The sequence below is a fragment of the Mycteria americana genome, chromosome 2 (assembly GCF_035582795.1).
Source record: "Mycteria americana isolate JAX WOST 10 ecotype Jacksonville Zoo and Gardens chromosome 2, USCA_MyAme_1.0, whole genome shotgun sequence".
In the NCBI taxonomy this organism is placed as follows: Eukaryota; Metazoa; Chordata; class Aves; order Ciconiiformes; family Ciconiidae; genus Mycteria; species Mycteria americana.
In genome coordinates, this window is record NC_134366.1 from 79,194,384 (window position 1) to 79,207,455 (window position 13,072).

General features: G+C 39.0%; 1 protein-coding gene across 2 annotated transcripts in view; it reads left to right on the forward strand.

Annotated features, from left to right (window-relative positions):
* The first annotated feature begins 641 nt into the window (after positions 1 to 641).
* SLC35B3 (solute carrier family 35 member B3) overlaps positions 642 to 13,072 on the forward strand; it is a 30,439-nt gene continuing 18,008 nt past the window's right edge. Inside the window, exons 1-5 of one of the 2 annotated variants that reach the window (XM_075493868.1) lie at positions 642 to 794; positions 5,343 to 5,621; positions 7,024 to 7,145; positions 9,107 to 9,261; positions 10,828 to 10,935. In XM_075493868.1, the coding sequence (XP_075349983.1) occupies positions 5,421 to 5,621; positions 7,024 to 7,145; positions 9,107 to 9,261; positions 10,828 to 10,935 (586 nt within the window). In that variant the 5' untranslated portion in view covers positions 642 to 794; positions 5,343 to 5,420. Of the gene's footprint in view, positions 795 to 844; positions 903 to 5,342; positions 5,622 to 7,023; positions 7,146 to 9,106; positions 9,262 to 10,827; positions 10,936 to 13,072 lie in introns of those variants that run through there. The other variant, XM_075493867.1, reaches the window with a different exon arrangement.

Consider the following 13,072-nt stretch of genomic DNA (forward strand, 5'->3'; position numbering starts at 1 on the left):
AAACTACTTCGATTTCACCGTGGTGTGAAACACCGTCGCGTTCTCCTGGGGCTTTTCCAGAGCACTGAGGCTGTCCCGCTCGCTGCGGACCTGAAACAGCGCCTGACCGAACCACGACTACCGACACCTGGGCTGGGAGGACACACCTGCACACCTGCCCGCGCGCCGCCAGGGCGGCCGTTGGAGGGCGGCCGTTGGCCCCGCCCCCGCACCTGTCCCGCTGCGCCCTCACTGAGGCGCCCCCTCCCGCCCTCGCCAGACGGCCCCGCTACCCGCTCCCTTCGCAGGGCGAGCAGGCAGCCGAGGAGCCCCGAGCGGAGGGAACCTCGCTCCTGCCGCCCGGGACTCCTTCCCCAAGCCGGGAGACCGGCGCCCCGGTTGTGTTCCGGTGGGGCAGAGCCCAGAGCGGGATTACGCTCCGCCTCACGGACCCACCGGGAAACCCCTCGGGAGCCGCAGCCGGGAGAGAGCGGGCGGCGCAGCGCAGCGCAGCCCCGCCCTCTGCCGCGGCGGTGGGCGGTTCCTAATAAAGAGGCCCCGCCCCCAGCGGGGGTGAGGCGGGAGTTGGAGGGCGCTACCACTCGCCTCAGGCCGAGTAGCGGAACGCCGAGCGAGCGGCGCTCTCTCGATGCGCTCGATGCTCGCGCCGACCCCTGGCATCCCCATCGCTACTTCCGGCGGAGCGCCAGGCTGGAGGGAGCGAGGCTGCCGGGCCAGGGGGACGGGCGCAGCGGCGGCTGGCGGAGGAGGACGGCTGGCCGCTGCCGCCGTGCCCCTCCTCCCCCGCCAAACAGGTACGGGGGCGGGGCCGCTCCTCCCCCACGCACCGGGGCCGAGTGGGGAGGAGGCGGGGACGCTTCCTGGGAAGCGTCACCCGGCAACAGGGGGCCATGGGCGCGACGGTGAGGAGCGCGGCGGGCCGGGGCTGGGCGGGGGCCGGAGCAGGAGGAGGCTGGTTCTGACTGGCGGGAGGGTTTTTGCTGGCCCGAGGAGGCGGTGTGCCGCGGCGCTGGGCCCTCGGGGCCCGTAAGCAGTGAGACGTTCCCTTCCCCGGAGGGAGGGGCGAGGAATGGCGGCTTGTCGCGGCTCGGGAGTCTCTGTCCCAGCCCTGCCCGGGACAGCTGGCAGGTGCTCGGGCAGAGCCACGTCTGTCCTGGCTTCGGGGTGTGGCGTGGGCCAACCCCGGCAGCTCGGCTGGCAGACGGCTGGGCTCAGGCGAGTGGGCAGGAAGGAAGCTTCAAGGATCATGCTGGTCTCTGTCCCCCTTCCCTCTTTTGCCTCCGGGAGGAGCCGGGTACCACCAAGCAAAGAATCTGCTCGGATTTCCGACAGATGTACGATTGCGTCCCTGTAACCTGGAGCATCCCTGTAACGGTGCCAGCTGCAGTCCTGCCACCAAGCATTTGTGGAGTTGGCTCCAAAGGAAATGGATCTTGGTCAGGGCCAGCGTGGAGCTTGTGTTGCGTGGCTCATGCGAGTGATTTTTCTGAGAGTACTGAGATGCAAGTTTCTGCCAAACTGATGTTTTTAATGCATGTTTTTCAGGGTTAAATAAAAAAGCCCCAGCTCCTTCATAATGTTTTTTCCATGCTTAGTACGAGTCTTTGGCCTCCTTTTTGGACGCCAAAGAAATTTTGCTGTTCTAGTTACTTGATCATTTGCTTCTTTTTAATGTAATAATCACTATTTTACTTGTGTGCTAGGTTAACATCTTGCTCCACATGGGACTTTTTTTCAAAGGGGAAGGAACAAAAAGTCTTTGATCTAAAGAACGCATTGTTTACATTTTTACACATAGGAGAAAAAAAGGGGAGTATGCTATTTTACATATGTCAGGACAGCTCTTAAACCACTTAACTTTTCATAAAACAGATTTTTGCTGCATGTTTGTTCAAAAGTTTAATCAGTTGCTTGAGGGATTTTGGTGAGAGGAGGGTGAATAGCATTTTTGATACTTAGAAAAATAACAGTTTGAGAAGTCACAGTGGACTTCAGAAGAGTTCTGTCACTGTTGGTAATGAAATTACTTGGTGGAGAGTGTTTGAAATGGATACACACATTCACAGTTGTTAAATAATGTTCCTTGAAAAGTTTCTTGAACATGGTAATTTTTTTGTTTCCTTTAGAACATAATAGAGAAAAAACAATTACTGTGCATCATCTTATGGATGGCCTTGGGCGTGACTAGAGCTGTCAGCATTGTTTTTTACTACTTTAGTGGTAGACTCAGTAATCTGCAAGAAATTAAAGGGACAGACTGTAAAAACTGATGGTGTTCCTAAGGAAATATTTTGAATATAAACAGTTGAAATAGGAAAAATTGTGTTAATTGTGGTGTGGGTTAACGCCAGTAGGCAGCTAAGTGCTGCGCAGCTGCTTGCTCGCTTTTTCCCCACCCCCAGAGGGATGAGGGAAGAGGAAAGGAAGAGTAAAAGCAAGGAAACTTATGGGTTGAGATAAAAATTGTTTATGAAGTGTAGGAAAAGTGGAAAAAGAGAGACAGAAAACAAAACAGGTGATGTAAAGGCAATCACTCCTCCCACAGGTAGACTGATGCCCAGCCAGTTCCTGAGAAAAAAATGGCTAACCTCCCTAAACCCCCTCCTCTTGCTTTTTATTGCTGAGCATGGCACTTCATAGCATGGAATATCTCTGGTTAGTGCGGGTCATCTATCTGGTTGTGCCCCCTCCCAACCTCTTGCACACACCCCAGTCTATTCACTGGGGAGGGCAGAGGGACAAACAGAAAAGGCCTTGATGCTGTGCAAGCTCTGCTCAGCAATAGCTAAAACATTAGTGTGTTATCAGCATTGTTTTGGTCACAAATCTAAAACACAGCTCCATACAAGCTGCTATGAAGAAAATTCACTCCATCCCAGCCAGACCCAATACATAAATACACGTGTTACTGTTTCTGCTTCCCTCTACTTCTTCTGATCCTAACACAGGTATTACACAAATAATATCGTAATTAGTGGCCAGAGTGGAAAATGTAGGTACAAAACTATGCATTATACAACTCACTCCATTTTGGGACTCTTGAAGCACACATGACAGTACATGGCTGTGTCTTCTGCTGGGCATACATCATTCTCTGTGTTTCAGCTTAGGTGAAAAATGAGGCTCAGATTACTTCTGCAGCTCTGTTCCTGCTGAGAAAGTCTGACATTAACAAATGCTGTGTGCCTATCAAGAGGAAGTGTACACTGGACAGGAAAGATCTGAACAGGCACCAGTGAAAACACAAGTTTGGCTAAGATGTCGGCAACTGATAGATTTCTAAATACGTTATCTTTCCTTCATGGTGATTTGCTCCTTGGGCTTGAACTTGGGAGTCCTAATTTTGCATGCAGCTCTTCTGGGGAGAGTAGTAATTCGTATCCTGCTTTAGTGACCAAGTAAGGATCACCAAGTATCTTCTACAGGGACCTTTACTCTGCTTTCCATAGTGTTGGAATGCTATAAACACCACCTTTAAAACAGTTCCATTGTTCCTTCTTTCATTTTTAGGTTGCTCTAGAGTACAGATAGTCTAGGGATAAAAAGGTAGTTTCCAGTAAAGGTTGTTCATGATCACTTCATGCCTATTTGATCTCATGCTACTGTCCTTAGAATTATTTTTCCTCCTTAGCGGTAATCCCTGTGATACTTTTATTGAGAGCAAGTCTATTTTCTTTTCATCAGGGTTTTGCTAGGCTAGACAAGTTACACTTTCATCTTATTTCAGTTCATAGGATGGACAATCTCTTCATCTATCCTGATGACCTTTTTTGCAGTTGGTCTTTGAATCTGTCTTTGAGGGTGATCAAAACTCTGTATGATATTGCCACACTTGAAGGCTCACTAGTGCCTCATTGCATGACATTGGTACTTTTCTGTTTTTACTGAAAAGAGTTGGCTTAAATTTTTTCTGTTTCCATTTTTTTATGGCCACCTCATTTTGGGATTAGCTAACAATCCACAAGGGTAAACTTTCTACCTCTCGCTTTTGGTTTTCAACTGAAGAGCTCTGAATTTAAACGCAAATAATTATTATAGTCCCTAAACTCCTGTTATAGTCCCCAAGCTATTCTTTCAGAACTTTAATAGGAATCTTGTTCCAACCTGATAGTAGGTTGTATCGAAAAAGGAAACATAAACCACATTGCAAGTTTTACACTAATCCTTCATTTTTCAGCTAAACTTGTAATTTGTTATATTGTACAATAAATCACCAGTGTCCATGCAGATTACATTTACTACATTTATTGCATGATCTAGCTTTTATATACTAGCACATTTTCCATTTAAAAACAGTGGCAAAAGCATTTTTTATACATGTGTGATGAGAAGAAGTATTTTTGGGCTGGGGCAAACAAACCACTAAATAGTTGAGACAAACAGAATTTAATTACTGACTGCTCGCTGATGAACTAGGTGCTGACCTACACTTAAAAATCTTGGGACAACTGACTGACCAGTGTGTTTATCTTGAGGCTGAAAAGAAAAAAGAAAAGAACAACAAAAAAAAAAGCCTCAAACATCATACTCTCTGCTGAGCTGGAGAAAATAATTATTTGCCTGTCTATCTATTAAGCTGCTAGATTCCGTCTCCAGGCTTCAGTTATCCAATTTTGTTTTCTGTTACATGTGGAAATGGCTGCATGTGGTTAATATTAAAGGAATTGCCATACCATAGACCTCATAAGATAGCCAGTCTAATTTCTGAGGCTGACTTCTTAATCTTCTTGTTTCCATCTTCATGTTCTTTTCCTCAGAAGTGTGTGAGAAATAGTGCATAAACATGAGAATGAGGGGATGAATTCTTCCAGTTCAATGCTTGTAACCAATCATAGGCTCAAATCTCTAGTTTTTAGCAAGGCTTCCCATGTAGTGGACCGGTCTGGTATATTTCACTGTGAAAATGAAGTGAAGTAGACAGAACCACAGTGCTTCAATACCAGTTCTTTCATTGTGATTTGATCGTGGGGATCACTTCTCTCCCAAGCCATCACTCCTGTGATACAATCACTACTGGTATAAAAGGGCTAGTTTGAGCTATTGTGAAACTGAAGCTGGTTTTCTATTGCTGGTGTTTTGGGGTTGGTTAGTTTGTTTGTTTTGCAGAGTGTAAGAATACTACCTCCCACATGAAGCAAAAGTGCTTTCATAAAGTGTTATTGGCCTCTGATATTAACTGACGTTAACTTTGCACATCAGAGAAGATAAATAAAATTTGTGAATTAAAACAATCCAACAAAAGTCTTAAACTTTTATATTTTCCATATAAATGTCACATTTGTTTACTGTTATTTTTGGAAGGCTGTATGTTATGTCTTATCTGACTTTAGCATTTGTTACAGCTTTCAGACAGAGGACACACAGAAAGAGAAGAGCAGAAAGAAGATAACAGTAGCACCGAATGCAGCGAACTAGGAATCATGGATCTGAAATTCACTTCATCAAGAAAATACATTTCCATCAGTGTACCTTCCAAATCTCAAACTATGTCTCCTCATATCAAATCCGTAGATGATGTTGTAGTTCTTGGCATGAATCTCAGCAAATTTAACAAACCTACTCAATTTTTTATCTGTGTTTCTGGAGTTTTTATGTTTTATCTGATCTATGGATATTTACAGGTAAATGCTATGAACTTGTGTCTTAGGCCAATTCTTCCTAGCCCTTTTCTTTTTCAATAGCATAATAATATAGTATGTATTTTAATATGTATAGACGTTTAAAACAGATATTGATTGAGAAGTCAAGCTTTCAGAATTCAAAGCAGTAAGTAATTGTATAATGTAAGATTCCATTATAGTTCATGTGCCTACAAGGTTTGGTTCCGTTGGACTTTCATAAGGTGACTTTTTACTTCTGTGTGCAAGATATACCTTTCAATATTGTTTTGAATGTGTATTTTTTTAAATGTGATTTCATAGTCTTCTGAAAGCAAACAAATTGCAGAACTGTACAGACTGACCTGTAAGTCTTCATTGGTGTTGAAACCTTTTAGATCTCCTTGAGTTCCGTGAGTGCTGTACAGTAATAGTAGTCTATTGTTCTCTCTGGTCTCCCTTCAGGACAGAGCTGAAACATGTACTATGGTTGTTTGTTAAGCAGAAGCATAATGTTTATGCTGTTCTAGTTAAACATTTCTCTTCCTGCTAACCTTTTCTCTTTTATCTTGAGCAGCTACATTTCTGTTTCTTTTTTTCCTTTTTTTTTTTTTAAAGTTCAGTGAGTCTTCTCAATAAAGCAGTGATTTAAAAAGTTGATAATTCAAAATCACCATGTTTCCAATGCAGTTTTCAAAAACAGCTGAGAAGTTTGTTAAAACAAAGTGACTTCCAAAGGGTTAGGCAAAGTTATAGGTAATTGAAAGCAGAATCTCAAAAAGGAAAATATTAGGTAGCCTTTTGTTTTTATAACTGACACATCTACATAATTCTTTATGCAGTGCATGTATTTTTCTGTAACAAATTGCTCTGGTTTTAAATGTTCCTACAGCCTGCAAATTTATAAGTTCACAAGTGCTACTTAATGTAGGCACTCAAAATATTAGGTGCGCATTCCTAAGAGATGAAAATTACCAGTAAACATGTCTGTTAGAGAAAGTTTGTATTTAATTTATTACTTAAATTAAATACTTAAATTATTATTAATTTATTGTGAGCTATTTATAACTTCTGGATAAAAGCAGTCTACTGAAGTAAATGAACCAAAAACCAACTGAAAAGCAGACAGGAAACCATCTATAAATTGAGATAAATATTAATGGATCAAATGTATTCCACTGATGAATCGATCCATTAATTTCAGTGGATTTATACTAGCAGTAAATTTTCTCATTGCATATTGGAGAACCTAAATTGTCTTTTTCAATACTTTGCAAGTTATGTATGAGAGGTAAATTCTAGTTAATTACCAGCAGCTGCAAAGGCTAGATTTACATATACATGAAGAAAAAAAAATCTGTTGATTTTGTTTTGATTTAATACTTTGGTGTATGTATGTGACCTTGGTGGGTTTTTGTTTTTATAGGAATTGATATTTTCAGTGGAAGGCTTTAAACCTTTTGGTTGGTACCTCACTTTAGTGCAATTTGGATTTTATTCCATTTTTGGACTAATAGAATTGCAGCTTATTCAGGACAAAAGGAGAAGGTATGTGTTTTTCCAAGCATTTTACCCACTGTCCATCAAATTAGAAGCATTTGATATTTATGGTAAATTCAACTTCTGTTGATTGAATGTGAATACTGTGAGGCATTGGTAGCCATTCCGTAGTTAAAATAAAATGAATTTACTGGATGGTTAGAAAATGTTTTATAAGCACCCGCTTAGATTTCAGACCTGTCTTGTTGACTCTACTGTCACTTTGTCCCACTTACAGAGCATGTTCTGTCCTTAAGGTAGCTGATACAGACTCTCATGTATGTGTTGCTAGGGATTATCACGTCTAGAATAGGGCCAACTGCACTTCACAGCACTTGAAGCATCTCTCACTGAATACCTTTTCCTCAGACCTTGGCACCTCCTCACCAAGGGGTTCCTGTAACATGCTGTGCATCTTGGAGAGTGTCAGAGGTCTGCTCTCGGTTTGCCATATGGCTGTGTAGGTTTGCTTTAAAGGATATGCTTCAGTTTTGCATTTTTCATTTAAGATAGTACTCATAACACCCTGCCACAAAATTGCTCTGTTTTCACTGCAGTTGACCAAGGAGATTCTTGCTGTCTTGAATCTTGTGGATATGGGATAGTTTGATCTGACTCAGTGTGGCCATTCTATGGCTTCTTGCCCAACTACAGCCTTTGCAAACTGTATATTGAGGCCCTCTGGAAGCTTGGGTAGAGGCTGGCATGGTGTACCTGAATTTTAAAATTGCTTTAAAGCATTATATTCTAGTTGAGCATAACTAGTTTTCCTTACCTGTAGTCAGCCTTGGCTGATTTTGCATATACTGACTTTAGGTAATAGAATTCTTTTATAGCCAAACAAAGTAACTTTGATAAATTATTCTTTTTATTTTAAACACTGACAGCTTATATTTCAAGTTATCTGACTTTTTGAGATGCATCAGATAATATTGCGTAGTTCCCTTTTGGGTGTTCTGTAACTCGTATTTAGGTTTCGATTACTAAATAGTTGCTAATGCTTACAGAGCATGACCCTATAAGTAAGTTATGTTGGAAATGTAGATCTTAAATATATTTTACATTTTATTTTCTATAACCTAGGCATCTTCTTGTAGACATTAAAAAATCTATTTCCTAATTTTTATGCAGAATTCTCTGTGTCTTAAACTTAAGATTTTTCTTGCATGCCTCAGAGTATGCCTACATCACATAATGAGTTATGGATAAGACAGGGTTACAGCAAGACATCTCCTTATGTTGCTTAATGTGGCTCTGAGTATGCATAAAAAATAGCTGAACATATGCACAACAATAACTGTAAAAAATCGCAAAGTGAGCACAGCGATTGCTAAAAATTACTGTTGGATCATCTGTTGTCAGGTGATAATTTCATCAAATTGCAGACAATACATCTGAAAACGTTCAGTGAGCCCCTGCGTTCATGATATCTGAATCACTTCTCTCTTAGTTCTGTTGAGTTTTATAAAACAATGGTACTTTTTTAAACTTTCTTCATCCTAAAAGGACCAATGTTCATGTGAAGACTTCACCAAAAATATTGACACAGTGACCATGACAGGACTAAGATTCAGGAAATCTTGGTATACCAACCTTCTGTTTCCTTTGACAAATAACCTGAAGCCTTTTTCTTGATTCTTCTGTAAATAATACACCTTCTCAGAAGGAGGTTAAAGAATTACTGCTTGAATACTTCGTGAGCCATGAAGTTTTTATTGTCTTGTATTTGAAAGCTGTTTATTAGCAGTAATTGAAAGGAATTAAATTTGAAACCAGTCATTTATGTGTGTTTTTAAATTTCTATTATGGAATTAAATTCAGTGAGAAGGATAATACCAAGAGAGTATATACCAAATATAAATACTAATTATACCAAATATATATACTATAATACCAAGATAATACCAAATTCAGTGAGAAAGATAATACCATATCTGTAATACCAAGATTCGTATGTTTATATTTTGTAGAATTCCTGGCAAAACCTACATGATAATAGCGTTTTTAACAGTGGGAACTATGGGTTTGTCAAATACCTCTTTAGGATACCTGAATTACCCTACTCAAGTCATCTTCAAGTGCTGTAAGCTGATTCCAGTTATGATAGGTGGGGTTTTTATACAAGGTAAGTGTTAGTCTTGCTATTAGATGATTTTTGTTGTTGTTGTTTCTTTGGGAGGCTGTCATGTACGGAATCCTGTACTTTGTTAAATTCCACTGAGGCTCTTGGATAAGAGAGGGACAGGTAGCATTTTTCCTATAGGAGGAAAAACGTGAATTTCTGAAGCATCTTCTCAGAAAATGTACAAATACAGTTAGGTGAACAGAAAATGTGGGGAAAAAGAACTGGTACAGGTCACTCTCAAAACTTCATTTTTATGCAGGCTTTCTTAATTTTTTCTAAACCAAATCACTTCATAAATGAAACATTTTCCATACTGAAATGGAAAAAAAAAAAAAAAAAAAATCCAGCCATGATTTGTGAAGAAATCCCCTACTCTTCTTGTTTGAAAAGCTTGATTCCTAAATTCCTAATTAAAATTCCTAAATTTTGATTAAATATTTAATCAGAAATATACCTTACTTTACATGTCTTTGGCTAGTCCTAAAATCATAGTTCATATTCCAAGAACAGAAGAAGGGATCTGGAGAACCACAGATAAAGACTATAGTTATGTGAATAAACATACTTCAGTATTTCTGGATTCTGGATTAGAAGACTTAAGTATATTATAAAAGTTTCTATTTGATCAGTACACAAGGATTCATTAAGTCAATAAAACTTTCAAGGGCAAGTGTTACGGAACAGAATCTAGAATTATGTATTTCTGTTTCTGTAGTTAATTCTGGCTTTCTACTTGCAATAGAAAGCTGAACTTTCAGAGGTTACAAGTTTACATATGTACATGCGCCCACAGTATTTACCTTTTACTAGGAGTAATTTTGTATCATTTTCGTGCAGAGAGACTGGTATTCCCTTAAGCTTTGTGAAACTGTATTGTGTTGTAGTAGTATTGTATTCTTAGAACCTGTGACTTTATTTTTTTTATTATTATTATTTTAAAAAATTTTCAGTTAAAATTTTCAGTTCAGAAAAGTTCCCTTGAAAGCTTATATTGAAAGTACAGCTTCTGGGAAAGGAATATGTTATTTCAAACAAGATATACTAACTCCTGCCTTTTCATTTCCCTACTCTTATTTCTTTCTCCACCCCCCTCCGTATCCCATCTCTCCCAAACTAAGGGACAATGTACGGTTCTAAAAGTACCCAAATAATCTGTTAGTGTTTGGGAATGACTTCTCTCTAATCAATATAAGGCAGCCTGAAGGTCTTGCACGATGGAAAAATCTTAGGAAAACATCTAAGCTGTCCTGAAGTTGCTGAAATGATGCTTTGTCAGGGAGGATGTGCTTTATGTCATTGATAATGAGCTTTATGTCATTAGGAGTAAAACTAAAACTGACCACAAGAATCAGATAGTATCTCTTAAGGTCCTCGTTCATGTTAGGAAGTGCTATCGTAGGAGAAACTGATTCCAGTCATGAAAGGCCACAGCATTAAGTCTTCTGCTTAAGTAAAAGAATGGCATTGGAACAGTTTTTCTTTTGCCTTCTCGTCTTCTAAACAGGATAAACATGACATTCTGAGAGCATTAACAGTCCATTCATGTTGTTTGTATTGCTTTTCTAGGAAAACGTTACAATATTGCAGATGTGTCTGCTGCCCTATGTATGAGTCTTGGATTAATATGGTTTACTTTAGCTGACAGCACAGTTGCACCAAACTTCAACTTGACAGGTAAAGATATATTTTAAGAGTTTAACAAAATGCTTGTTTTTTCCTACAATCAGCATTCTGTAGAAGTTCCGAGAGTTCTTGGTGGAGTGCCTTCAGGTATTATATGGACAATGCAGGTTTCATTGTAGCTGTGCACTAGCAGAACTATATCTGTGGCAGAAGAGGCCTTTATTCTAAGTGTTAGTTTTTAGGTTCTTAAAATTTCTGGAAATTCCACCCTTTAGGTTGAAATGTCTTGTGCTTATTCTCAAGAAATACTTCCCAGTAGATATGTTAAAATAAATATAAAATTCAGTTTGACCACTTTAAAGCTTCAAAAGATTAGTTGTCTTTTCTACTTAAATCTTTAAGTCTTTTTCCATTTCAGAACCATTTACTTTATATTAATTGACGGTCTCACTTAGATTTGCTGTAGTTCTTAGTTGGAGTGCCCATGTTCTAACTTTTCTATACTGTGTAAAATCAGAAGCAAAGAAAAGATTTTAACCTGCTTGGGTTTAAAAACTTAGTTGAATTTCTTTCTTAAATGACAAGGCAAATTGGTTATTCATAAAATCCATGTTATTTACTTGGCCAGTGTTTGGATTAATACTGAACCTTGAAAACTTTTCAATATTCACCTTTTAGTGTATTCTTCTTTTGAAATTCTGAGATGAGTTACAACAACTGTTATGACAGACATTCAGTGTGAAACTTTTATTTAATAGTGGAGGCACTGATTTAGAAGTTTTGTTCCTAAAAATAAATTCTCGGTTTTAAGAAAAGGCTTTTTGTCCTCACAGAATATTATTTCATCTAGTGATCATTAGTAATGATCAATTCGTGATGTTGCTAAACTGTATGTATCTTTTGCCTTCCTCATAAATTCATTCTCATGCCTTTTAATGTAATTTTAGTGCTACTGGTAGTGGAAGATTACAAAAATCTGTGAATTATATAACCTGCTGTGCATTTAATGTGTTTGTGTGGTGTAACTGGGTGGCTACTTGAAAAAAAATATATTCTGAGTACAGTATGACATTGGTATGCATGTAATTATATCCTAGTGTTTCTGATGTATAGATATGTGTTACCATTACAGCTATTTTTGACTATAGCCTCTAAGTGCATTCACATGTTAATATATTTCTTTTATAAAATTTGAATTGTTTTAAATATGTGCTATGACTTAATTCTGAAAAGATTTGGAAAGTTGATTCTTCAACTGAATGGGATAGGGTAAAGTGCAGCAAATGTAGCAAAGTCCTGACGCCCTCAAAGATCTGCAAAACACAAGATTAAAAGCTTTAAATGTCTTCAGAGAATAAATAGGGTTGTCTTTCATTATTAATTTATTTTGAACACTTTAAACAAGTCTGTATGTATTGAAGCTTAGAGCACTACCATTTGGAGGAAGTTAGTTCTGTGAAAATAGAATATAGAACTAGAATTCAAAAGTCTGAATCTCCCCTTAGGAAGGTGATTCGAAATTCTGCTCATCTTCTGAGAAGGTTCTTTCTGTATTTCTCTATTCCCTCTTGCCTGTTTTGTTTTGTTCCCATTTCACTTCATTTAACCAGAAGAAACTTTTCATAATGGGAAAGGTGGAGTTTTTCCTTTTCTTGGATGAATTGCGGAGATAGATGGTCCCTTCCTTCAAGAAATGTACTGATTTTTGGTATTGCAGAAATACATAGGTTCTGAAGTGTAAAACCAGTGATAAGAATTATTAACAACTTTGCTCACTCTGCAAAATGGCATATTCTTTTGAATAATTACACTTTTCTTGATGTAAATTACAGAATAAGAACTGAAAGCGGAGAGGCAGAATTTAATTTTGTATCTCCATAGGGTATCTTCAAAGAAATAAAAGTATTTAAGGATATTAAAACTTTCAAAAACATAAACAGCAAATTAAATTACTGTTTTCTAAAGTTGCAGTTTTATGTTACTGCCTACTTAATGCCCCCTAAATTCCCGAGTTCCTTCCAGTGATTTATGCACATTTATGTAGAACTGTTTCCATGCAAACTAGTATGATTCTAGCATGATTTCATACAACTTCTAATTTGTTAAGAACAAGCTGTTTACATTTCACAGTTCTGAGAGAGCAAAACTATGCTCTGAAGTTAAACAAAACACATAATCTTTGTTGTCT